Raw genomic sequence first — 22,996 nt, forward strand, 5'->3', positions numbered from 1 at the left:
CAGTCAGTTTATTATATATCAAACTAATCTGCCTTGTCGATTCTCAATTGAAACCTTTCGGAAGGTTAAAAAGATACAGGCAGAGGGGTAGATCTATCAATCGTTGAATAACTAAGATAATTTCCCTGGTTAATGAAGGTGAAAATCAGATCTTGTGTCCCACTACGTTTGTAAAACCCATGTGTTAAAAAAATAGTGCTGACAGGAGACCCAAATCTTTGCGTTTTAGCACATGTTGTGCAGCATAAACCTGCTATGGCTGAAAGGAAAAAAAAAAAGAAGAAATAAAGATGTTTTCTTTTATGGGACCTTCTCATAGAAGTGGAGAGGACTCTGTAGATGCCGTTGGGGCAGGCCAATGAATAAAAATGAAAAAATTAAAACAATTAAAACAGTCATGGCTCAGAGGCGTGAGAAAAACCCCTCTGCGTGTGGACCGGCTGCGGGGCCCCGGCAAAGGGCAGCATTGCCGCAGAAACATCTTTGTGCTAAATATAACAACGGGTGCTGAAATGGATTTTAAAATTATTTTAATAATTTTTTTTTTAAAGAAAAAATGTGATTTTTTTTCCTACTCTATTATCTATGTGGAATTTTGGTGCCATGGCAATTTGGTGAGATTTGCTGTGATCTTGGCATCTGGGGGGTCATTGTCCCTTTTCCCTCATTTCTGCTTATTTAAAAATGAATACTATTTTACAGGGTTTTAGATGCAAGCGATATGACCAGAAACCTAAATATTGTTCCTCATACTGGTTTTATTAAATGAAAGAAGCATGTTGGGGGGGGGGGGAACAACATGTTTTAGCCTGGATGCGATGTGGATGGGCGCAGATCCCACGTATCGCAGTGAGCGCAGCGTCCCGTTCCCGTATTTTATCCTGCTTTGCCCTATGCAAAACACATGAGGGATTGTCCGGAGGACAGTGGGGTTCTTTATACCCCCAAACCCATTATCACCACTCAGCTATTTTCCCACCCCCACCCCCCCCCCTTTGATGTGCTTCCAGCCCAGGCAGCCATCCCCAGGAAGCCCTCGGGTGACCCTTGGAGATGTCACGGGAGCCACCAAGGACCCCAAATCCCTGCTTTTGGAGGTGCGAGGGGGTGTATTTGTGGACCAGGTGCTGCGGGCAGGATAAGGATGCTGAGATAAGACACTGGCTGTGCGAAAACCTGGATGGAAAGCAGCGTTCCCCAAAGAAAACCAGGCACAGCGTCATGGGGCAAGGGGGTCCTTCCCTTCCACGGGGAAAGCACAAATCAGCTTAAATGAGCAAAAAGTGCCCCATTAGGCACAAGCCAGCTCTGAATTCACGGAAAATGGGAGAAAATAGAGGAGAGCCCAGCCTTGAGGGTCCATAAGGGGAGGATGCTGGTGGCATTTCAGCTTTGGGAAGAGCCCTGCAGAGGGATCAAGTAGTGGCTGCAAGCACGCAATGCTGGACACAACCCTCCTGCATGGGACATCTGGGATTTTCCATGGGTTTAGCCTTGAATTAGAATCATAGAATCATTAAGGCTGGAAAAGACCTCTAAGATCATCAAGTCCAACCATCAACCCAACACCACCATGTCTACTAAACCATGTCCCAAAGTGCCACGTCTACACATTTTTTGAACACCTCTAGGGATGGTGACTCCACCACCTCTCTGGGCAGCCTGTTCCAATGCCTGACCACTCTTTGGGTGAAGAAATTCTTCCCAATATCCAATGTAAACCTTCCCTGGTGCAACTCAAGGCTGTTTTCTCTTGTGCTATCGCTAGTTACTTTGGAGAAGAGACCAACCCCCACCTGGCTACAACCTCCTTTGAGGTAGCTGTAGAGAGCAATCAGGTCTCCCCTCAGCCTCCTCTTCTCCAGGCTAAACACCCCCAGTTCCCTCACCCACTCCTCATCAGACTTGTGCTCCAGACCCTTCACCAGCTTTGTTGCCCTTCTCTGGACACGCTCCAGCACCTCAATGTCCTTCTTGGAGTGAGGGGCCCAAAACTGAACACAGCACTCGAGGTGCGGCCTCACCAGTGCCAAGTACAAGGGCACAATCACGTCCCTGCTCCTGCCGGCCACACTATTCCTGACACAAGCCAGGATGCTGTTGGCCCCCTTGGCCACCTGGGCACACTGCTGGCTCGTGTTCAGCTGGTTGTCAACCAGCACCCCCAGGTCCTTTTCTGCTGGGCAGCTTTCCAGCCACTCTGCCCCAAGCCTGTGGTGTTGCCTGGGGTTGGTGTGACCCAAGGGCAGGACCCAGCCCTTGGCCTTGTTAAACCTTGGCCCATGGATCCAGCCTGTCCAGATGCCTCTGCAGAGCCTTCCTGTCCTCGAGCAGATCGACACTCCCGCCCAACTTGGTGTCACCTGCACACTGACTGAGGGTGCACCCTATCTCCTCGTCCAAATCATTGACAAAGACATTAAACACGAGCGGCCCCAAGACGGAGCCCTGGGGAACACCGCTTGTGACCGGCCACCAACTGGGTTTAGCTCCGTTCACCACAACTCTCTGGGCTCGGCCTTCCAGGCAGTGTTTTACTCAGCGACGAGTGCACCTGTCCAAGCCATGAGCCACCAGCTTCTCCAGGAGAATGCTGTGGGAGACCATGTCAAAGGCTTTGCTGAAGTCCAGGTAGATAACGTCCACAGCCTTTCCCTCATCCACTAAGGGTCACCTGGTCAGATAAGGCAATTTTTAAGGCCACATCTCCTTCGAGAGTGACACATGGCAAAAGACTTGAGATATTTAGCCGGCACCTGCCCAGGAGGGCAAAAAAATGTTCAGCGTGGGGGAGAATCTCCTGCCTGGACCATGCTGCAGAAGTTGTTTTGTCCTGGCAAAGGAGTCGCTTGCAGGGGACGGGCGCAGATTTGGAAAGGGGAAGAACAAAGAGACGATTTTACAAAGATGCCCATGATCGGAAATATTTTAATACCACTGAGTCACAATTTTTAGTACAGACAATCAGCAAAAAAATGCATTTAAAAATCCCAGCTGGTCCCATTCCCACAGCCACGCATCCCATAGAAAAGTTAATGCAATTTTATATTAAAAGAATAAAAAAATTCTTCTACACAATGCTGAGCTCTTGATATAAAAATGCCTTTTTGATTGATTTTTTTTTTTTTTTTTAAAGCACGTGTTTCCTTTTCAATCCTCACTGCAGTAGCTTTTGGTGTGTATTTTTGGAGGGGAACCCCGTAAGTTGGGTTCAGCCAACCAAGCACCTGACGGGTGAAGACAGACTATAAGCACTGCTCTCCCCTGATGGGTGAAGACATTTTTACAGGGGGTCTGCAATTTAAAAGAGAAAGAGGGCTGTTAGTCCCGCAAGAGAGAGAAAGAGAGAAATCACCACCCCCCCCAAGGCAAAAATAGCATGGCTTCCCCTCCAGCACAGACCAGGACCCAAAGCAGCACATGGGCATAAAAAATAGTGGAGGAAAGCTAAATAAAACACAGGGAAATAAAATAAAATAGAGCAAAATAAAATAAAATGGAGTAAAATAAAATTTAAAAAAATCAGCTCCTTCAGCTAATTGGGATTAAAAAAATTAAAATAATAATAAAAAATATATAATCAAGCTCTTTGGTTGATTTCTACTATTTTTTCCTGCAGGTTAGCTGGCATAGCACATGCAATACGGATGGACGGATGGAGGTACGGGGGGGGTTTGGGGGATTTACAGATGAAATTGGAGCTACGGCATTTGCAGAGCAGTTAGTAGCGGTCCAGACGAGGTACAAGGAGGTGGAGGCAATTAGCATGTCGGGTCTGAAGACTTCACCGCCTGCTCCAGGGGATCCTGTCAGGGGAAGAGGGATTTGGACACAGCGGGGAGGCATCAAAATTCACGGGTCTGTCCATCTGCTACCCAAAATAGCTGCGCTGGGCACCAAAAATAAAAACAAACCACTGCTTTGTGTTCAAAGCCCCCTTTTTGCCTGCTTTAATTTGCACAACGCCATTTGTTCTTCTGCTTAACAAGGCCACATATTTGTGCCTGGTGAGAAATAAGCCCAGGGCTGATTTTAGCTGGCAAAGCTCAGCTGGAGCACCAGCAACTGGGCTCGAATTAAGAATTAACACTAATTAAAAAAATGTTGCTTTTGGGTAGCAATGAGGCGGGGGTACACTTGCACCCTGAAAGCATCCCTCTGCCCCCGAAAGCGGGACACAGGGATGCTCGAGCCCAGGGTTGGGCTGGGTCTGACGGGGGTGGGCAGCAGCTTTATCCCGGGAGAACCAAGCGCCGGCTTCGCTCCCCGCTTGCTCCCGAAAACAGGAGGCAGAGTGGGGGGGTCACAGCACAAAGCGCCTCTGTGCAGCACACCCCCGCAGGACCAGCACCATGCCCCCACGGGACCGGCATCACCCCGTCGCTCCGCAGCATCCACGTGACAGACGGACGCGGTCCAGCCACCCACGGTCCCCAGGGAGGCCAACCCGCCTGGCTGGGGTGGGGGGGCCGGCAATGATGGATACAGAGCCATGACCCCCCAAAAACCCCCTATTTTAGAGGATGGTGCTGCAAATGGTGCTGCAACCTGGAAGATGAGGAGAAGAAGAAAGGTCTCGTGGGGCATCCGGTGACCACGCAGGGTGGGACCGCCGGGGTCTTGCCTGTTTTTGGGAGGGGAGGGAGGCGCTGGGTGGCAGGAGGGCAGGATTAGGGGTCAGACGTACTCCCGAGCCGTCGAAGGCTGCGACTGCCGGTAGTACTGCTGTCCTCGCCGGTCCTTGGCAGGGCAGGAGCAGCACAGGAGGGAGCCCCCCAGCAGCGTGAGGCTGGCGGCCCCCCAGCCGATGAAGAGAGCCGAGCCGAATTCGTACCTACGGCAATAAACAGAGGAGAGCATCGGGGGGAAGGCAGCAAAGGCAGAGGTGCAAACTGAGGTGGGCACAAGGATGCTCAAAGCCCTGACGAGGCTACAGGTGATGTTGAAGCAAATGTTGGATCTTCTTCTCTCCGGCCATCCCCACCTTTCACGTTGGCCAGATCTAGCTACTAGGCTTCCCCCCACTTCAATTGTCCCTTGGGCTGAAACTCCATGTGAACGCTCGTACTCTGTCCCAGCGCAAAGTCGGTGGTGGTACCAACTAAAGCTTTAGCATCGGGGAGATCTTCTGCAATATGGCCGCTGTGGGGTGGCATAGGTCCCACCCCGTGTGGCACATCTGCCTACGACCCTGCACGCTGCCAAAACCGGCAAGGGAAGGTCCTGTGGGAAGCACAGGGACAATCTGGGATTCAAATAAATAGCATCCCCTGAGCCGGGCTCTTACCTGGCATTGATGGGGACCGTGCTTTTTTCGAAGAACTTGTAGGTCACATGTGTTGCGTACAAGGACACGGCAGCCAACGTGCACAGACCTGGATGTAGAATCATAGAATGGTTGGGTTGGAAGAGACCTTTACACGTTAACTCGTCCAACCCTCCCCCCACAATGAGCAGGGACAACTTGAACTAGACATCAAATGTTGAACAGCAGCAACACCCAGTCCATCACCAAACCTTTCCCCTTCCTCCAGCAAACAGCTTTTAAAAGGTGTTTTGAGGTCTCCTGCATGAGAGAGATGCAAAGGGTGGAGCTGCCTTACCGGAGAGGACGAAGAGGACACCTCCAGCAACAGCGATGCGGCTCTTGGTAACGGGATCCTCTTCCCCAACTTTGGTGCATTTCATGCCCACCACGCTCACGATGATGCCGAAGAAGCCCAGGAGGAGGGAAATCACCATGAGAGCCCGGGAGGTCTGCATGTAAGCTGCAAGGCGGGGGCAGGGGGAAGAAAAGCCACTCGCCAGCATGTGCTTTCAGCCAAAGCCGGTCTCCGAAAGCAAGGTCACCTCGTCCCACGCTGGGGATGAACCTGTCCTTAACCCTGTTCTCGCTGCATGGCTCCCGTGTCACTTCTTCCCCGCATGGCTGATGGGGAGACCTCAGCCTCAACCCAAGGCACCGCTCCCAATCCCTTCCCTGACCTTCCTCCCTGCCGCACTCATCCTCGCCATGATTTCCAGGGCTGGGAAACACCTTGCCCACAGCAGCACCCCAGTCCCCAAATGCCCCGGGGGTGATGCACAGCCTCGGGGGTTGTGATGTCCCCATGGGGCACTGTCGGTCCCCAAACGTGATGCCCGCCCTGGAGTTCAAACCCACAGGGGCGGGGGGGTGTCTCAGACACACAAAGGGGCTCAGACCTATGGGGGGGCTCAGACACAGGGAGGCTTGGGGGCCAAGAGGGGCTCAGACCCGCGGGTTGGAGGGGGGGGAGCTTGGACCCATGCTGTGGCTCTGATCAATGGAGGGGCAAAAGGGGCTCAGACACTTTTGAGGGGGTGCTCAGGCGCGTTAGAGGGGCTCAGACCCATGGCTGAGGGGGTGCTAGAAGGGCTCAGACCTGCCGAGGACTCAGACCACTGGAGGGGGCGAGGGACCGCAGACCCACGGGGGGGCTCAGCCGTGGAGAGGGTACAGACCTGTTTGGGGGGGGCTCAAACCCACAGAGGGGCTCAGACCCATTTTGGGGGGCGGTCAAACCCACAGAGGGGCTCAGACCTGCAGGGGGGCGAGGGCAGCTCAGAAACATAGGGGAGCTCAGACCCACGGAGGGGCGGCCCTATGCCACGGAAGGAAGCGGGGCTCATCCCCACGGGCCCCCCCTCCCGTACCCACCGTCGAGGGAGAAGAGCGAGTCGTGGAGGCGGCACTGGATCTGCCCGGTGCTCTGCGCGGCGCAGCTCATCCACAGCCCCTCGTGAAGCCCCACGGCCGTGATGATGGCGTCCCCGGCGTACGAGCTCTGTCTCCACTGCGGCAGCACGGCCGCCGCCAGCGCCGCCGCCCACCCGCCCAGCGCCGCCAGGTACCCGGCCAGCTCCCGCGCCCCGCCGCCCATCGCCGCCGCTTCGCGCCCGGCCGCACCGCGCTGCCCCGCCACGGCCCGCCGCGGCCACGCCCCTCCAGGCCACGCCCCCCCGGGGAGATGGAGGGGGTGAGGGGGGTGATTTGGGTCCTTGGGAGGAGATTTAGGGCCTGGGGGGGGATTTGGGTCTTGAGGGAGATGGGGAACCCCCAAGTGACAGTGGAGGGAGATGGGAAAATGGGGGTCCCCGCGGGAGGGGGGACTGGGGGAGGTGAGCCCCCACCCCACCCATGGCTGCCTGCACCCCCGCAGTGGCCAGGACCCCCCGCTGCGGCCACAGAGGCCCCGGGGGTGGCTCCAGGAATTCAGCAGGGGAGCGGGGAAGGGGGTTGTGCCCCCCACGCCGCCGGGCCTGACCCTCGCCTCTCCTCGGGGGGACCCGGGCACGCCGCCACGGCGTCAACAAGAGCCGGCATTGATGGCGGCGTCCCCCCTGCAGGAGGGGGACACGGGGTGCGGGGGGCACACGTGCCACTGCCCTGGTGATACCAAACAAGCGGCAGCCCCAGGACCTGGCAATCGTTAACCGCCCTGGCCTCATCAGCAGTCTGCTCACGCGCTTGGCCAGCCGGGGTCGGACGCCGGGATGGTGGGCAGCCACTGGTGGGACCAGCCATTCATCCCAGAGACACTGTCCCCCAGGACCCCCCTATCCCACCCCGATGCTGAACGGGACCTGCCCTACGCCCTCTCCAAATATTATGGGGGTGTCCGGCTCCGGTGGCGTGGGGCAGGATTTATTTACTCACATTCCCCGGATGGTTATGGAAATGGCCGGGGCTGGACACCGGCGGGAACAATTCGATGCCCTGTTCGGGGGTGCCACAGTACTCAATGTCCTTCTTGTTCAAGGACAGTTCCCTCCTCCCCAAAATCATGGGTCCCTTCCCACGCGGCACGAGCAGGGTCCAGAGGATGCTCCGAGATGCCGGGGGTTGCATCGCCCCTGTTAAAAATCCCCTGGTGCCCATGGGACTTGCTGCCCCCCCCCCCCCAAAGTCCCCCTTGTCCCCACAAACACCTTTGCGGGGTTGCACGGCTGCAAAACCCTTGGTTAAATGTTTGCAAGGAGGGAAGGATGTGTCCCAACGCTGGATGACAGCCAAGGGGCAGGGGGACACAGCAGCCTCCAGCCCCCCCACACCAGCAAGCGACAGCTTAGAAAAAAACCACCTTTATTTACCCATTTTCTGCAGAAGGCACTTAAATAGCCGCAGGTTCAAGCAAGCGGAAAGGCACACGTCTGCTACCGTGGCACCAGGTCCTCACCCCTAAAAGAGCATCCCTCCCTTGTCCCCCATGTCACCCCCCAGAGTCTCTGTGACCCCCCCCCCCCCAGGTCAGCTCTGCAGGGGGGATGCTGGATGCCACAGGGGTGGTGCAGGGCATCCCCCAATTCCCCATCCCACGTGGGGTGGGGACAGGAGGGGGTCCCATCCGGCAGACCCATGGCTGAGCAGCCTGAAGCCGCAACGCTGGTGTCTGGTCCCGGCAGGGACATCCTGGTCCCCGTGGGACGTCACAACTCGTCCTTCCCCACCGCGATGGCAGCTGGTGGTTCCTGCTCCGTCTCCGTCTCCTGCAGCAAATCTCCCTCTTCCGCACTGAAAAGCATCTTCACCAGGTCGTCCGCCTGCACGCGCTCCTGTGGGGCAGACCCACGGGGATAAGCATGGCTGCCATCCCCCCCAAAAAACCCACCCGCTGCCCGGGGAGGGAGCTTACCCGCTCGCTGTGCCGAGGGTCTAGGGTGAACCAGAGGGCGATGGCACAGCGTTGGCCCTTGGTCACGGCTTTCACCCCATGGGGGTTCTCCGAGCCAGAGGAGAAGCCCACGGCACGGCCGCACTGCGGCTGAACCTCCGCCTGCAATGGATGGGAGACCCCAGTGAGGATGCGCCCGGTGGGCGAGGGGATGAGTTGGTCCTCCCCCAACCCAACTTCATCCCTTGGGGTGGCACAGGGGATGGGGCCAGCAGGCAGGAGCTGGGGTTGGTGCTGCACATGGATCTTCAGGGAGCTGAGCTACTTACAGTCTCAGTCTTGGCATCCAGCTCGGTGAAGTAGAAAGCTCCTCCTTCAAAGTCCCCGTTGAGGTAGAGGATGGCACTAAAGGAAGCAGGGGACAAGCAGAGGTGACAACCATCACTGCAGCTCCAGCAAGCAGGCGAGTCTGGAGCTCCCCCAACACCATGGCAAGAGCCAGAGGCAGGAGAGCCCAGGTTGGGTTGTCCTCGCACCGCACCCTGCTCCTCCCAACTCAGGTGCCACCAAGCCATGGTGCCCTCAGGCGGGGAAGCTCTGGCTGATAGACACCACCAATACCTGTAATCCCGGAAGGTGTAGGCTGGAGGTTCCTTCACGCACACCAGCGCCTCTGCGTTGAGGATGCAGTTGTCCACATGCACCTCGTGACTGTTGTCACTCCGGCCTTCTTGCTTCTCTAGGGTGGAACGAGACCTGGCACGTCAGGACCCCTTTGTCCCTGCAGGACCAGGGTCTGTCCCCAAGTGTCACATGCTTGGAGGTGACAAGAAAGTCACCTGTAGCCTAAAACCCTTCCACTCACTGGAGCACAGACCATGAGAGGCCACTTGGGTGGCACAAGCCTCTGTTGCCTTGTCCCATGGCCTTCTCTGTCCCTTACAGAGAAGACGGAGTTACTGAATGCCACCTTTGCTTCAGTTTTTAATGCTAAGGTCGGCCCTCAGGAAACCCAAACCCTGGAGGCAGGACAGAGAGTCTTGAGAAAGGAAGACCTTTGGTCGAGGAGGATTGAGTTAGAGCACACCTAGGCAAACTCAGCATCCACAAATCTATGGGCCCTGACGGGATGCACCCACAAGTGCCCAGGGAGCTGGCAGATGCTATTGCTAGGCCACTCTCAACCATCTTTGAAAGGTCATGGAGAACAGGAGAGGTGCCTGAGGACTGGAGGAAAGTCAATGTGACTCTGGTCTTCAAAAAGGGCAAGAAGGACTCAGGGAACTACAGGCCAGTCAGCCTCACCTCCATCACTGGAAAGATGATGGAGCAACTTATTCTGGGGGTTATCAATAAGCACATGGAGGAGAAGAAGGTTATTGGGAATGGTTAACATGGATTCACCAAGGGGAAATCATGCCTGACCCATCTGATAGCCTTCTATGGTGGCATGACCAGCTGGGTGGATGAAGGGAAAGCAGTGGATGTTGTATACCCTGACTTCAGCAAGGCTTTTGATACTGCCTCTCATAACATCCTTGTTAGCAAGCTTAGGAAGTGTGGGTTAGATGAGGGGTCAGTGAGGTGGGTTGAGAACTGACTGAATGGCAGAGCCCAGAGGGTTGTGATCAGCAGCACAGAGTCTAGTTGGAGGCCGGTATCTAGTGGTGTGCCTCAACGGTCAGTGCTTGGTCTGGTCCTGTTCAACATATTCATCAATGACCTGGGCTAGGGGACAGAGTGTACCCTCAGCAAATTCGCTGATGACACTATGCTGGGAGGAGTGGCCGACACACCAGAAGGCTGTGCTGCCATTCAGCGAGACCTGGACAGGTTGGAGAGCTGGGCAGAGACGAACCCAATGAAATTCAGTAAGGGCAAGTGTAGGGTCCTGCACCTAGGGAAGAACAACCCCAAGCACCAGTACAGGTTATGGGTTGACCTGCTGGGAAGCAGTGCTGCAGGGAAGGACCTGGGAGTCCTGGTGGACAACGAGCTCTCCATGACCAGCAGTGCGCCCTCATGGCCAAGAAGGCCAATGGTGTCCTGGGGTGCATTAAGAAGAGTGTGGCCAGCAGGTCGAGGGAGGTTCTCCTCCCCCTCTACTCTGCCCCGGTGAGGCCACATCTGGAGTTCTGTGTCCAGTTCTGGGCTCCCCAGTTCAAGACAGAAAGGGAACTACTGGGGAGAGTCCAGCGGAGGGCTGCGAGGATGATGAGGGGCCTGGAGCATGTCTGGTATGAGGAAAGGCTGAGAGAGCTGGGGCTGGTTAGCCTGGAGAAGAGAAGACTGAGAGGGGATCCGATCAACACTTACCAATATCTAAAGGGTGGGTGTCTAGAGGAAGGGGCCAGACTGTTCTCTGTGGTGCCCAGTGACAGGACAAGGGTCAACGGGCACAAACTGGAACACGGGAAGTTCCATCTCAACATGAGGAAAAACTTCTTCCCTCTGAGGGTGACCGAGCCCTGGGACAGGCTGCCCAGAGAGGTGGTGGAGTCTCCTTCTCTGGAGAGATTCAAACCCCGCCTGGACACGATCCTGTGCAACCTGCTCTGGGTGATCCTGCTCTAGCAGGGGGGTTGGACTAGATGATCCCTTCCAACCCTTACCAATCTGTGAAACTGTGAATCTCCATGGCCCTCCAGACACAGCCTCTCCCAGCACCTGATCCCAAGTGCCACCGAGTGCTGAAATCCTGTATGGCATGAAGCCACCTGCCCCGTTGGAGGCAACCAACAGAGCTGCTCATCTTCCCAAACCAGGCTTAGGGACAAGCTTCCCACACCTTCCTTTTGGGAAAAGGAGCAGGTTAGGCAGCAGCAAGGAGGTCTCCAAGGAAAGGTCCAAGACCAGACCACCCCAGCTGTTGGAGGGGACCCAGACAGGACAAGAGGCTGAAGGAGACTTGCTTGTCCTTGGGTCGTGCTCCTCCGAGGCCATGCTCACCATCAATGGCTGTGCGGCACACCAGGTGGGAGTAGGAGAAGTGGAGCGGGACCTCCAGGCGGAAGTAGGACTCCATCATGTGCCGCACCTTCTCTGTCACATTGTAGTAGAGGTAGGCGCTCCGCAGGGGCACCTTGCCCTCCTGGCCCAGCTGTGGGGGATGAACAGGACGCACGCTCAGCCCCAGGCAGGTTGGGCAAGCACCGGCAGCTGCCTGCCTTCAAACCCCCCTCCCTTGTCTCCACAGCCTGTTTCTCCCCCCGCAGCCACCCTAACCTTGAGGGCCTTGAGGACAGTTACGCCGTAGAAGGTCTCACTGGGGGTGTGAGGAGACGTCTTCCCACGATAGCCGTCCCCGGCCGAGGCAGCTGCCTGCAAAACCCAATTGGTGTTACTGGTCTGACTTCTGCGCCGCAGGATGGGACCCTTCAGCATCCCCTGCCCCATCCCTGCCCGCTCCTCCCGTCCCCATGCTCACGTTGGTGAGTCTCTGCAGCTCCCGGCACTCCTCAGCAGAGAGGACTCCGTCCACCACGACCCGCTGGGAGCCGTTCAGGGTCTTGGAGTTCATGGTGACACTGGCTCCTTTGTACACCAAGGGGCCACCTGTGGCACAAACGGGATCAGGAGGATGCAGGGATGGGTGCCACCAACCCTGGGGTACAGCACTGGGAGAAGCTCTGGTCTTGCCACCACCCGTGTGGAGGGACCGTGGGCTGGCAGCAGGGACATGAAGGTCCCCATCCCACCTCCCCTCCTGGCTCCCTGTACCTTCTCGGATGAACTTGCTCATATCAGCAGACTCCTTGGCCTTCTCCTCCACCAGCGTCTCAATCTCCTTCATGAGGTTGCCGATCTCCTCTGAGATGCGTGCCGCTGTCTCCCGCTCCACCCTGTGTGTGCAGCAGCCATCAGCTCTGCTGCCCTGTTGTTCCCGTGTTGACAACAAGGGGCACCAGGGAAAGGACAGGATGAGTTGTCTCCAGGGGCTGGTGACAAAGCTCAAGGCTGGACAGAGTCATCTCAACACATCCCTCACCCTGAGCTGCTCAGGATGACTGACCCATCCCCATCACCCCAAGGGCCGATGGGGAGCTAAGTTCTGCCCTCCAGCAGCCTCTTCCAGACCCAACACCAAAAACTCTCCATGGCAGTAGCTCCATGGCCACAGTCTTTGGCCCAAACACCACAGAGGAAGAGGGGTATGTCCCATCGGCCCCCCCATTGGGTAGTCTTGGCCATCAGCTTGGGAGAACACTCACTTCTGTTTCTCTCGCAGCCTTTTTGGTATCACTTCTTCGGGTGTCCATGTGTCCTGCAACCAGAAGAACAACATCATCAGAAGTTGGATCAGGATCTGGCTGGGATGCAGACCCCTCATCCCCTTTCCATCAACACTGCATCCAGCCTGGTCAACCACCACTCACCGGGTCCACGAAGGGGATGCCGAAGACATCATAGCTGAAGAAGAGCAGCTCCTTCTCCATCAGGCTTCGCTGGCGGTACGCTTGGATCTCCTGTGGCGAAGGGCAGAGGGACCAGGTGAGGGCACGGCACGAGGGCTCTGGAAAGACCCCAAGCGAGGGCAGGAGGGTGCTGGGTTTACATCATTCCCATGGTCCTTGCGCCGGACCCGCAGCCCTGGTTTCCCGGTCCCTCTGGCAGCTGGGAAGCAAGTGGCTTTCCCCATCATGCATGACCTTCCCTGTGCCGTGTGGATGAGCCCTGGGGAGAGGACGGGGGGAGACAGAGGCACAGGCACGTCCCTCCCGCAGGAAGCTCTTTAGAAGCAGATTCGCCTCCCTGCTCCAGCTGACATGGGGCAGAGACCTCTCTCCCTGCCTACCACATCCCAGGCAGCACCCAAGCGTCTGGATCCAGCTATTTTGAAGCCAAATCCTCCCCTTTTAAGCAATTTCACTTCAGTTGTAGAAGTCTGTAGCAGAGGTGGGCTCAGATCCTCCTAAAAAGTCTGTCCGTTTGCCTCTCGCAGACCTCTCCCACAAGAGCTGGTCCATTTGTGCAAGCCATCAAGCCTTCACTTGGCCAAAGATATTTTGCCAGTGATGTTTTTCAGTCTCTCAGCTATTTTCCAGTTTGTTGGCTGTTGCATCCATCCATTCCTCTCCACCTTGCCACCAAAAGGCGGCTGGACCAGAGCGGACCCATCCAGAGCAGATGCCACAACCTCTGCAAAGGTCCCCAAGGAGGGCACAAGATGTCCCTTGGATGGCTCATCCCAGCCGGTTGCTCACCTCTCGGGGCTGGATGGGTCCTGCCAGGTTTTCCCCCAGGACGGCAGTGTAATAGGCCAAATTCTGGTTCATCACCTCATCGTTTGGGAAGAAGAGCAAGTACGTTTTGGCGCATTCAATGGCTTTTTCGTAATTCCCATCTGCAAAGAGAAACGTTATGTTATGGCACGACCAAGAGCATCAGAGACAAGGCAAACACGGATATGGAGGAGAAACAAGAGAGAAAGACCTTGCTGTTCTCCAAAGGATCTCCTAAGTAGGGCAGATACTCTGGAGCAAAGATAACTGCTGCCACAACGGCAAAATTAAGAGTCCAAGGTGCTCTCCTGCCTCCAGAAATCACCTCACCAGAAATCAGGGCCACTGCTTGGGTAGTTTTATGGCTTGGAAAACATCTTGAAGCCTATTTCCAGGCAGCAAGACCCAACCATTTCCAGCCTAACCTGCAATTTTCAGCCACTTGAGCACTCTGACCCACTTTCATCTACAGGATTGCAGCTTTTTGATCTTCTTGGACTTCATATATTTTTTCCTCCTGTTGGAGAAATTTGCACAATAACAGTTTAGAATTTTCTAAGGAGGTGATTAAAAACTAAAATAAAATTAGGCATATTTGCCTGGGTTATAACTAACTGTTCTGGAGAGGGAGGGTGCCTCTGAGGTTTGGAGCAAGACGTGGAAGGAGAAAAAAAAAATAAAAATGCTTCTCCAGGCTGTTATTTTACTTGGAAAGCGAAGCTGCCCGGGAGTTGAGCATCTGAAGTGACATGGAGGGTTACCGCAGCCAGGCACAGCGAGATCCAGACCTCCTGGGGAACATTTCATGCTGGAAAAGCACGCCTGTGTGAACCTCATGAAGTTCAACAACGTCAGATGGAAGGTCCTCCACCAGTATCAGTAAAGACCGGGGAATGGATGGGTTTAGAGCAGCCCTATGGAGAAGGACTTGGAGATAGCAGTGGATGAAAAATTGGACATGAGCCGGCAGCATGCGCTTGCAGCCCAGAAAGCCACCCGTGTCCTGGGCTGCGTGTCCAGCAGTGTGGCCAGCAGGTCGAGGGAGGGGATTCTGCCCCTCTACTCTGCTCTGGGGAGACCCCCCTGCAGTACCGAGTCCAGCTCGGGGGTCCCCAGGACAAGAAGGACATGGAGCTGTTGGAGCGAGTCCAGAGGAGGCCACGGAGATGATGGGAGGGCTGGAGCACCTCTGCCATGGAGACAGGCTGAGAGAGTTGGGGTTGTTCAGCCTGGAGAAGAGAAGGCTGCGGGGAGACCTTAGAGCCCCTTCCAGTCCCTGCAGGGGCTCCAGGAAAGCTGGAGAGGGGCTGGTGACAAGGGCAGGGAGTGACAGGCCAATGGGGAACGGCCTGAAGCTGCAGGAGGGGAGATGGAGATGGGATGTGAGGCAGAAATCCTTCCCTGTGAGGGTGCTGAGGCCCTGGCACAGGTTGCCCAGAGAAGCTGTGGCTGCCCCTGGCTCCCTGGCAGTGTTCAAGGCCAGGTTGGATGGGGCTTTGGGCAACCTGGTCTCATGGAAAATGTCCCTGCATCTTGGGCTGGACTAGATGATCTTTGAAGGTCCCTTCCCAACCCAAACCATTCTGAGGGTCTATGATTTCTGCCTGTGAAGAATGGCCCATGTGGAGCACGATGTCCAGCGCTGATGGCCAACAGAGGACAGGGCAATGAGCTGCTTACTGTTGTAGTAGGCAAACTGCAGGTAGTTGAAGTGTGAGGGCAGGAAATCCTCCAAAGGCTTCTCCCGGCCAGGCTGTGAGGCCAGCTCCGTAACGCAGCCCTGCTTGCAGCTCAGCACCTGCATGTAGTGATCTGGTGGAGAAAAACCCCATGTCACTGCTTGTGGTCACCCAAGGGCTGGTGGACAGGACCTTGAGGGGTCTCCACTCCAATCTCCTGCTTGCCGCAGGGCTGTTGACAGCTTTTCGGTGGTGGAAACCCTCAAGGATGGTGGTTGTCCACCTCTGTGCTGCTCTCTGGGGAAGGAGTGACCATCCTCAGCCTCCCACCCTTGTGTCCTGGTGACCCTCTGCTGGTCCCTCTCCTGCTTCCCCACATCTCTCTGGAATTTGGGGGGGTTCCTGGGCATCACTCCCAGTGCTGAGCACAGGCAAACACCTCCAGCCACTTACTGGCCACACTCCTCCTAGCAAAACCTAGGATGGGGTTTGCCCTCTTTGGGGACCCACTCCCCCTGGTCTTTGGGACCTCTTTGGGGACTACCACCCCCCCCAGGACTGTCCCCAGCTCTTGAGACGGGACGCAGCACGGGCGGCTCCCACCTGTGATGGCCTGGAAAAGGTCTGCATTGTATTCCAGGTAGTTGTAGCCCTCGTAGTCGTAGGGTCCCTCGCAGAGCGCGCGGCACTCAGTGTCCGCCACAAAATACTCCTCCAGCGCCTTCTCCAGGTGCAGGATGGCAGCAGCCGGCTGCTCCTCCGTGTAAAACCGGACACCCAGCCGAAACTCGCTCTGCGGAGGGATGAGAAGTGATGGTGGGGCCTCAACGCCCCGCTCCCTGTGATGAAGCGCCCAGGGTGCCTTGTCCCCCTGGGATGGGGATGGACCTCCAGCACCAAGGTGACATCTCATGAGCTTGCTGAGCCAACAGCCGTGGTGTGACTAACCCCCCAGGTCCAGCAGTGGATGGGTGTTTTGGGAGGGGTTGCCCAAGGCAGGGGGGGTCTCACCATGTGAGGTTTGGCCTCCAGGTCGGTGAAGTCGTCCTCGCGGACGCCCGCCATGGCTTGGTAGTACTCCAGGTTCTGCCTCATCTCCTGGTGCCCGGGGTTGGCCACGAAGAAGGTGTGTGCGGCCGCTGCCGCCTGCGCCGGCCGGTTCATCTAGGCGGGACGGGGGTGGGGGGGGTGTGAGACAGCGCCCGCTCCATGGCACGGACCCCCCGTGGGGTACGGAGGGGACCCCCGTCCCCGGGGCGTCACGGTGGCCGGGGGTCCCGCAGCCCGGACACGGAGGGCGGTGACGGGGGGTGGCTCCGCCGAGCTCCGACGTGGCACTGCGGGGGGGGGCAGGGGAGGGACGGGCAGGGCCCGGGGCCGCCGTCCGACACCCCCCACCCCACCGGGGCGGACAATCGGACCCCTCCCGGGTCCCGGGACACCCCCCCCCCCGGATCACCCACGTCCGGTTCTCTCGGTCTCATCCCACCATCACCCCCCTCCGGCTCGGGGATCCCCCCGGGCATCCCGCCCATCCCGGATCCCCACCCCCGCCCGGCACCGGGACACCCCCCCCTACCCTTCCCGGGGTCGCTGCCGGTCCCGCCGCCCTCAGACACCCCCCCCACGCCCCCGGTCCCGCCGCCGGTCCCGCACCTTGAAATAGGCGACCTGGAGGTAGTTGTAGGGGCTGCGCTTGAGGAACTCGCGGTCCAGCTCGTCGCCCAGTCGGTACCGGGAGGGCGCGGCGGGCCCGCAGCCCCGCAGGCAGGCGGCACGGCGTAGCAGCCCCCGGAAGAAGAGCAGGTCGCGGAGCACCGGTTCGGGCTGGGGCTCGGCCCCCTCCGCCGGTCCGGCCGTGGCGTTGGCGCAGCGCAGGCGGCACCGCACCAACCGGGACCGCACGGCGGCCCGGGCCCGCAGCGCCCGCTCCATCTGCAGCACCACGGCGGGCCAGTCGCCCCGAGAGTACGCCTCGGCGCCGGCGGCGAACAGAGCATCCGGTGGCTGGGCCGGCAGCGGGGGGTCGGCCGGTACCGACCCCGGTCCCGGCTCCGGTGGCGTCGCCGCCCGCACCAGCAGCACGAGCAGCGGCAGCAGCGCGAGCAGCGCCATGGCCGAGCCTCGGGGCCGCGCCCGCGCGCCACCCGTCCCGCCCCTCAGGCGCGGACGCCCCGCCCCCGAACCGGGCACCGGGGCGCACCACGCCCCGCCCCTCCCGCCTCGCCCCGCCCGTCGACCAATCAGCGTCCGCAGCCGCGACGCCTGTAGCCCCGCCCCGGTACCGTCCGTAGTCACGCCCCCGCTGGGCGGAAGGGGCGTGGCGCGACGGGCCGGTAATGGCGGCGGAGGGCGGCGCGGAGCCCGGCGGCGGCGGAGCGGGCCCGGCCCTGGCTCTGGCCCTGGTGGAGGGCAGCACGGGCCGCGCCGCCCGCGTCGGGGACCCCGGGGACCTGGTGGCCCTGGCCCGGCAGGTGCAGCAGGTGAGGGTCGGGCCCCGGCGGCGGGGCCACGCGGGTACCCGCTGTCCCGCCGTCTGCAGGGCTTCCTCAGCCGCCGGCGGGCCCGGGGCCTCCCCGCACGTCCCGCTGCTCTCCGGTGTCCCCTCCCGGTACGCCCCCGTACCTTCCCGTGTTCCTGGCCCACACCGGTACCTCCCGCTGTGCCCGGCAGCCCCGCGGTGACTCCCGGAACATCCCGGTACGCCCTGCCGCCTTCAGTCCACCCGCTGTGCCCGGGTGCCTCTCCCGGTCCGTGCCAGCACCCGCCGAGAGCTCTTGTTCCCCCGACGGTGCCTCCCCGTCCGTCCCGGTGCCTCCCCGTCCGTCCCGGTGCTCCCTTCCGCTGCCACCCAGCGTGCCGAGGCAGCTCCCGGCGCCCGGTCCCTGCTCCACGGCTGTCACCCCGATGCCCGGGGGTGCCACGGCCGCCCCCCCCAGCCGTTCGCGGGGCAGCTCCTGCACCGCCACGGCCCCGGTAAAGCCCTGAGCGAGGCCGCGTCCAGCGTGGTCCGAAGGGCCGCGGCTCTTCCCCGTTCGGACCAATCCTCGTTCTTCCTCGCAGGCGGACAACTTCATCCGAGCGAATGCCTGCAATAAACTGACCGTCATTGCCGAGCAGATCCGGTACTTGCAGGAGCAGGCTCGGAAGGTGAGGACGCCTCCGCGAGCTGGGCAGAAGGCTCGTCGTCTGGCGCTTGTGAGGGAGGTTAACGTCCGTCTTAACTGCAAGACGTTCGGGGAGAGCTGGGGCCTGGGTGTCGGTCGTGGCCAGGAGCCACGTAGAGAAGATTCAGTGGGAAAATAACGAGGGTTTGTTGTCTGGTATCAGCTGGGGCTGGGGGAGGGTTGGTTTTGGTGCTTTCCCCTGAGTCCTCTGCGCATCCTGTTAAGGTGGAGGAGTGAGAGCGGCCGGTCAAAAGCAGCTCGGGTGTCAGGAAGGACAGAGAGATGACGCTGGTTTTGGGACAGGCAACTCCTGTCACCGTAGCGTGTGGGCTGTGCTCCCGGGAGGATTCGGCGCAGCGGGGTGACGACGTGGCTCTGGCCGGATCTGAGCGCCTGGGAGAAGATGAGCTGTTAGCTGATGACGGGCTTGGCTTTCCAGTCTGTCCCAGCTCATTTGCTGGAGCAGGTGGCCCCAGCAGCAAGCCCAGGGGGGTTGGCTGTCCTCTTCAATTCAGACTTCACCCTGGGGGAGAAATCTCAGAGCCTGAGTGGGAAAGGATCTGCCAGTCACTGCGACTGGCCCGCTGCCATCCAGGCCGCTTCGTCATGTAATCGTTAACTGGTGGAGCTGTGGTGGAGCAGTCAGCTGGTGGAGCTGGGGAGATGAATTCCCCTTTGTTTGCTGTCCCTTCCCCGGGGACTGCAGCGGGGAAGCCCCCAGGGTCCAGCAGCTGTGAGACGAGGAACGAGTCCTGCACGTGGTGGGGTCAGGCACAGAGGCGAACCTGGGGCTGTGGTGAAGATGTCCTTGATGCTTGGTGGTATCTCCGCCTCTGTGGAGGGGGGCTGGAGCTCCGAGGTCCAACTGACAGGGAAAACCTGGAGAAAACTTCCTCTGTTTGGAAAACATCTGCTTCCTGGGGCAAGTGAAGATGGGCTGCCTGAAGCCAGATGTGCGCCGAGGAGGACAAGGCCTCGCGAGCGGTGTGCCAAGTGATGTATCTCGGGCTCTGGCTGAGAGGTGACAGTGTGCTGTCATTTTATTTCGAGTGTGGAAATTTTAAATTTGATTTTCAGGTCTTGGATGAAGCTAACAGAGATGCTGATCTGCACCATGTGGCCTGCAACCTTGTGAAGAAGCCAGGAAACATTTACTACATGTACAGGCGGGAGAGTGGCCAGCGATACTTCTCCATCCTGTCTCCCAAGGTGGGTGGTAGCAGCCCTTGAGGAAGCAGGGAGGGCAAAAAACCATGTTTGTAGTGCTTGGGCACTTCTGGACCTCGGACAAAAGCACCGACTTGATGGAGGCATTTGTTGGCTCCTGCTCAGCTGGCGTTTGTCCTTGGTCTGAGATACTCTGCTGGTGTAAGAACCATATTATGAAGTTCTCTTAGCTCTTGGTGGATGGTGGGCAAGATGACCTTTGGTGCGTGGACCTGAATTCTGCCTCTTGGTCCCTGCAGTTCTTTCTCTGGAACAACTGCTAACCTGCCATGGTATCCTCCTTCCAGGCCTCCTGTTTTATTAGGTGTAGGGTGAAGGCTTTAGAGCAAAGCACGGAGCAGGCAGAGCAGCTCTGTGCAGGTCAGGGAGATCTTGTATCCCCAAGCCTGCCTGTGTCAGCAGCACCTGGTCTTAGACGTGGGATAGTTGAGCCTATTTTTAGGTTAGAAAAAGGGATAATGACGTAGCTGGGTCTTCTTCAAAGGTAGTAGGGCTATCCAGCATGGGCAGAGGTTGGGCTGAGGGACAGCACAGCCCAGCTCCAAGGGAAACTGAGCAGCCACGTGACCCTTTCCTTTCTCTTCCAGGAATGGGGGACCAGTCCCCACGAATTTCTCGGTGCCTATAAGCTCCAGCACGACATGTCCTGGACTCCATTTGAGGACATTGAGAGACAAGATGCTGAAATAAACATCCTGGATAAGCTGCTGAGCCGGCAAGCTGCGCTGCCACCGTGTACGGAGCCCAACTTCCAGGGCCTGACCAAGTGACACAAGTGACCACAGGGACCCCCCGAGCAGAGTCCCTGCGTGAGGACACGCGGTGCCTGCACGCTGCCAAAGGCAGAGCAAGGAACGAGACCAAGAAACAAAAGTGCTGATGCTGCCAGTACTTGCTCTGTGCTTTAATGAGACTTATTCTGCATTCAGTCTTACTGGATTTTCTAGTAATTGAGTAATTTATTTCTTTGACTGATGCCAAGCTGTAGCAAGAAGCAGATAACATCAGGTGGAGTCAGTTCCAAGAGGGCTTGGGGCAAAAAGTAAAAATCCTTGGGGCAGATGTGGTAATGCTATAAAATATGTCCTATCTGTCCGGCTCTGGTGTGCCTCACTGTGACTGCCTGCGGCAGGTAATGATTTCAGGGCTGGATTTTGCCCCTCATTAAAATGCCTGTATTTCGGAAGCTCTGTGGCCTGGGAAGAGCGGCTGAAACCCTGTCTGTTGTGACCTGAGTCTGTTGGTCTCTGTCCCGGCTGGTCCGAACCCCTGAGTCTGGCACACAGGGTGACCTGGAGCGCTCTTCTTTGGGAAGAGCATCCTCAGAAGTGCCATGCAGGCTTCAGGTGCTCTTCAAAAGGTGGGTGTTTCACAGTCCTGGTGTGTTCCCCTTGGCTTCGAGTGGTTTGGCTGCCAGGAACGTGCAGGGACACTGAATGTCTCTGTGCCAGAGCGGTGGAGGAAATAAGATAAATCAGTCTTGATCTCAGATGTACCTGAGACAGGCCCTGTGTCCTGTCTGCACAGCAAGCATCCCTTTGGCTTTACCAGGGAGACTCGGTGCGACTGGTAGGACGTGTCCAGCTTCTCTTTTTTCCAGCAAGAACTGGGGAGAGGCAAAGATCAGAGCTGCTCAGGAGATGTCCTCCCTGCCGGACAGGGCTCCTCCAGGAGCTCGCCAGCTGCAGGTTGGGCTCCACCAAGAAGCACCACTTCTACCCACATTTGCAGTTGAGCCCTTGGGGACCAGCACCATCACTGGGGCTTGCCATCGCTGTAATTTATTCCCTCTCCTCCAGCCTCTCTCTCTTCTGGTCCCCATAACCCTGGCACACCCTGGGGAGTTGCCTTCAGAGATGCTTGGGGCTGCTGGCAGCACCGATTCCCCATGGGAAGACCCGTTCCCTGCTAGGACGGGAGGTTTGAGACAGCTCTCTGGCAGCCCAGGGTTGGTTTTTTTTTTGTCCTGGATTTTCTTCTCCTGGCTCAGCCCCATCCCAGCATGGTTCAGCCTCCCGTTCCTCGGAGACAATGCGGGACGTTTCAAGCACTTTTTCCCAGCTCGCCCTCCCTCACTTGGAGCACAAGGGCAGATTAAAAGCATTGTAGTATTATTATTATTAGACCAGGGTATAATTAATTCCTTATCGAGTCACAAGTGTCTAATTTGATGGGTTTTTCCTCCTGCTTGTTTCATCGCCCCTGGTCTTATTTTACTGCATGTTATTAAATCTTAACTTGGAAGGGAGAAAGTTAATTACTGCATGGGCTTTGCCATGGTGCTAATTACAGCAACGTCAGAGATGTTCACATGTGTTGATTTATGCTCCTCTGGGAAGAGGGGATTCCTGCCCCAGTTTTATCTCAGTTTCCCATCATTAAAATCTGTACAATGACATGTGTGAGGGGATCGAGGTGATGTCCGTAGACCTTTGTAGCTTGTGATTTCACATGCTGGCCTTTGGTGGGATTCCACGCGTGCTTTCCTACATCTCCAGCAAACACCCCTCACCCTCTGTACCCCATAACTCTCCAGCGTCCTGCGGTTCCTCTGCAAGTCTTTTTCTTGGATTTCCCCCCCAAAAAACCCCACCAGCTTTGTATGAAAATACACAGAAGGTATGAAGAGGCAGGACATGGAGATGATGGTGGGCTCATGCTCGGTGCTCTCCGCACCGCAGGAAGCGGAGATGCGGCTGCCGAATGGTCCCGCTGCGATGCAGGGAGGTGATGCTGGAAAGGGGGAACCGTTCCCCCAAAACAGCTTGCCCAGCATTGCCATCTTGGCTGGTTTTTGATCTAATTAAACCCAAAGAGCTGAGGCAACATCAGAAATACTGGAAGGTGCTGCTGCAGAGCTGAGTAGCCAGGCAAAGATGGAGCCGGTGGCAGAAAGATGAGCTGGAGCCTCCTGTAATGCTTGCGGTGAGGATGAGTTTCTGGAGAACCAAGGAGCTGGTGCTTGGCGGAGGATTCCCCAAGGCTCACGATCTCATCTGCTCTGCTCACCCTCTACCAAGCTGTTGCCTTTCTGGGCTTTTGACTGGACGGGGCAGTGATGTTCTGTT

At 57.6% G+C, this 22,996-nt stretch overlaps 3 protein-coding genes across 5 annotated transcripts; 1 reads left to right on the forward strand and 2 right to left on the reverse strand.

Moving 5' to 3' along the window:
* Positions 1–2,897: 2,897 nt before the first annotated feature.
* Positions 2,898–6,911, reverse strand: CLDN19 (claudin 19). Of its 3 annotated transcripts, XR_012838585.1 has the most exons (6): positions 6,680–6,911; positions 5,604–5,768; positions 5,288–5,375; positions 4,688–4,834; positions 3,688–3,806; positions 2,898–3,294 (listed from the first exon to the last, which is right to left on the reverse strand). XR_012838585.1 is itself a non-coding variant. In XM_075773467.1 (5 exons), the coding sequence occupies exons 1-5, from the start codon at positions 6,900–6,902 to the stop codon at positions 3,246–3,248; spliced, it is 672 nt and encodes a 223-aa protein (XP_075629582.1). In that variant the 5' UTR covers positions 6,903–6,911; the 3' UTR covers positions 2,898–3,245. The 3 variants fall into 3 exon arrangements, 2 of the variants coding, with proteins under 2 accessions (XP_075629582.1, XP_075629583.1); XM_075773467.1 differs by lacking the exon at positions 3,688–3,806; XM_075773468.1 differs by having other exon boundaries at positions 2,898–3,806.
* A 1,176-nt stretch (positions 6,912–8,087) lies between these two features.
* Positions 8,088–17,691, reverse strand: P3H1 (prolyl 3-hydroxylase 1). The gene is made up of 15 exons (XM_075773423.1): positions 17,191–17,691; positions 16,546–16,698; positions 16,138–16,327; positions 15,536–15,667; positions 13,838–13,977; positions 13,010–13,099; positions 12,845–12,897; positions 12,354–12,475; positions 12,061–12,188; positions 11,859–11,954; positions 11,583–11,733; positions 9,255–9,372; positions 8,963–9,038; positions 8,655–8,795; positions 8,088–8,574 (listed from the first exon to the last, which is right to left on the reverse strand). The coding sequence occupies exons 1-15, from the start codon at positions 17,647–17,649 to the stop codon at positions 8,449–8,451; spliced, it is 2,175 nt and encodes a 724-aa protein (XP_075629538.1). The 5' UTR covers positions 17,650–17,691; the 3' UTR covers positions 8,088–8,448.
* Positions 17,692–17,831: 140 nt separating this feature from the next.
* C21H1orf50 (chromosome 21 C1orf50 homolog) lies at positions 17,832–21,019 on the forward strand. Its single transcript, XM_075773475.1, has 4 exons — positions 17,832–18,017; positions 18,598–18,684; positions 19,779–19,910; positions 20,516–21,019. The coding sequence occupies exons 1-4, from the start codon at positions 17,874–17,876 to the stop codon at positions 20,696–20,698; spliced, it is 546 nt and encodes a 181-aa protein (XP_075629590.1). The 5' UTR covers positions 17,832–17,873; the 3' UTR covers positions 20,699–21,019.
* Positions 21,020–22,996: the final 1,977 nt, after the last annotated feature.

The sequence above is a fragment of the Balearica regulorum genome, chromosome 21 (assembly GCF_011004875.1).
Source record: "Balearica regulorum gibbericeps isolate bBalReg1 chromosome 21, bBalReg1.pri, whole genome shotgun sequence".
Classification (NCBI taxonomy): Eukaryota; Metazoa; Chordata; class Aves; order Gruiformes; family Gruidae; genus Balearica; species Balearica regulorum.

Bases quoted from the DNA above. Each gene is read 5' to 3' on its own strand.
- CLDN19 (XM_075773467.1), bottom strand. From the start codon at position 6,902: ATGGGCGGCGGGGCGCGGGAGCTGGCCGGGTACCTGGCGGCGCTGGGC. The intron at 5,769-6,679 runs GTGGGTACGGGA...CCCGCCTTGCAG, and splicing joins CTCGCTCTTCTCCCTCGACG to CTTACATGCAGACCTCCCGG. The intron at 5,376-5,603 runs GTAAGGCAGCTC...TTCTACATCCAG, and splicing joins TGTCCTCTTCGTCCTCTCCG to GTCTGTGCACGTTGGCTGCC.
- P3H1 (XM_075773423.1), bottom strand. From the start codon at position 17,649: ATGGCGCTGCTCGCGCTGCTGCCGCTGCTCGTGCTGCTGGTGCGGGCG. The intron at 12,189-12,353 runs GTACAGGGAGCC...TTTGTGCCACAG, and splicing joins GAGCAAGTTCATCCGAGAAG to GTGGCCCCTTGGTGTACAAA. The intron at 8,575-8,654 runs GTAAGCTCCCTC...TCTGCCCCACAG, and splicing joins ACCCTCGGCACAGCGAGCGG to GAGCGCGTGCAGGCGGACGA.
- C21H1orf50 (XM_075773475.1), top strand. From the start codon at position 17,874: ATGGCGGCGGAGGGCGGCGCGGAGCCCGGCGGCGGCGGAGCGGGCCCG. The intron at 18,018-18,597 runs GTGAGGGTCGGG...TCTTCCTCGCAG, and splicing joins TGGCCCGGCAGGTGCAGCAG to GCGGACAACTTCATCCGAGC. The intron at 19,911-20,515 runs GTGGGTGGTAGC...TTTCTCTTCCAG, and splicing joins TCTCCATCCTGTCTCCCAAG to GAATGGGGGACCAGTCCCCA.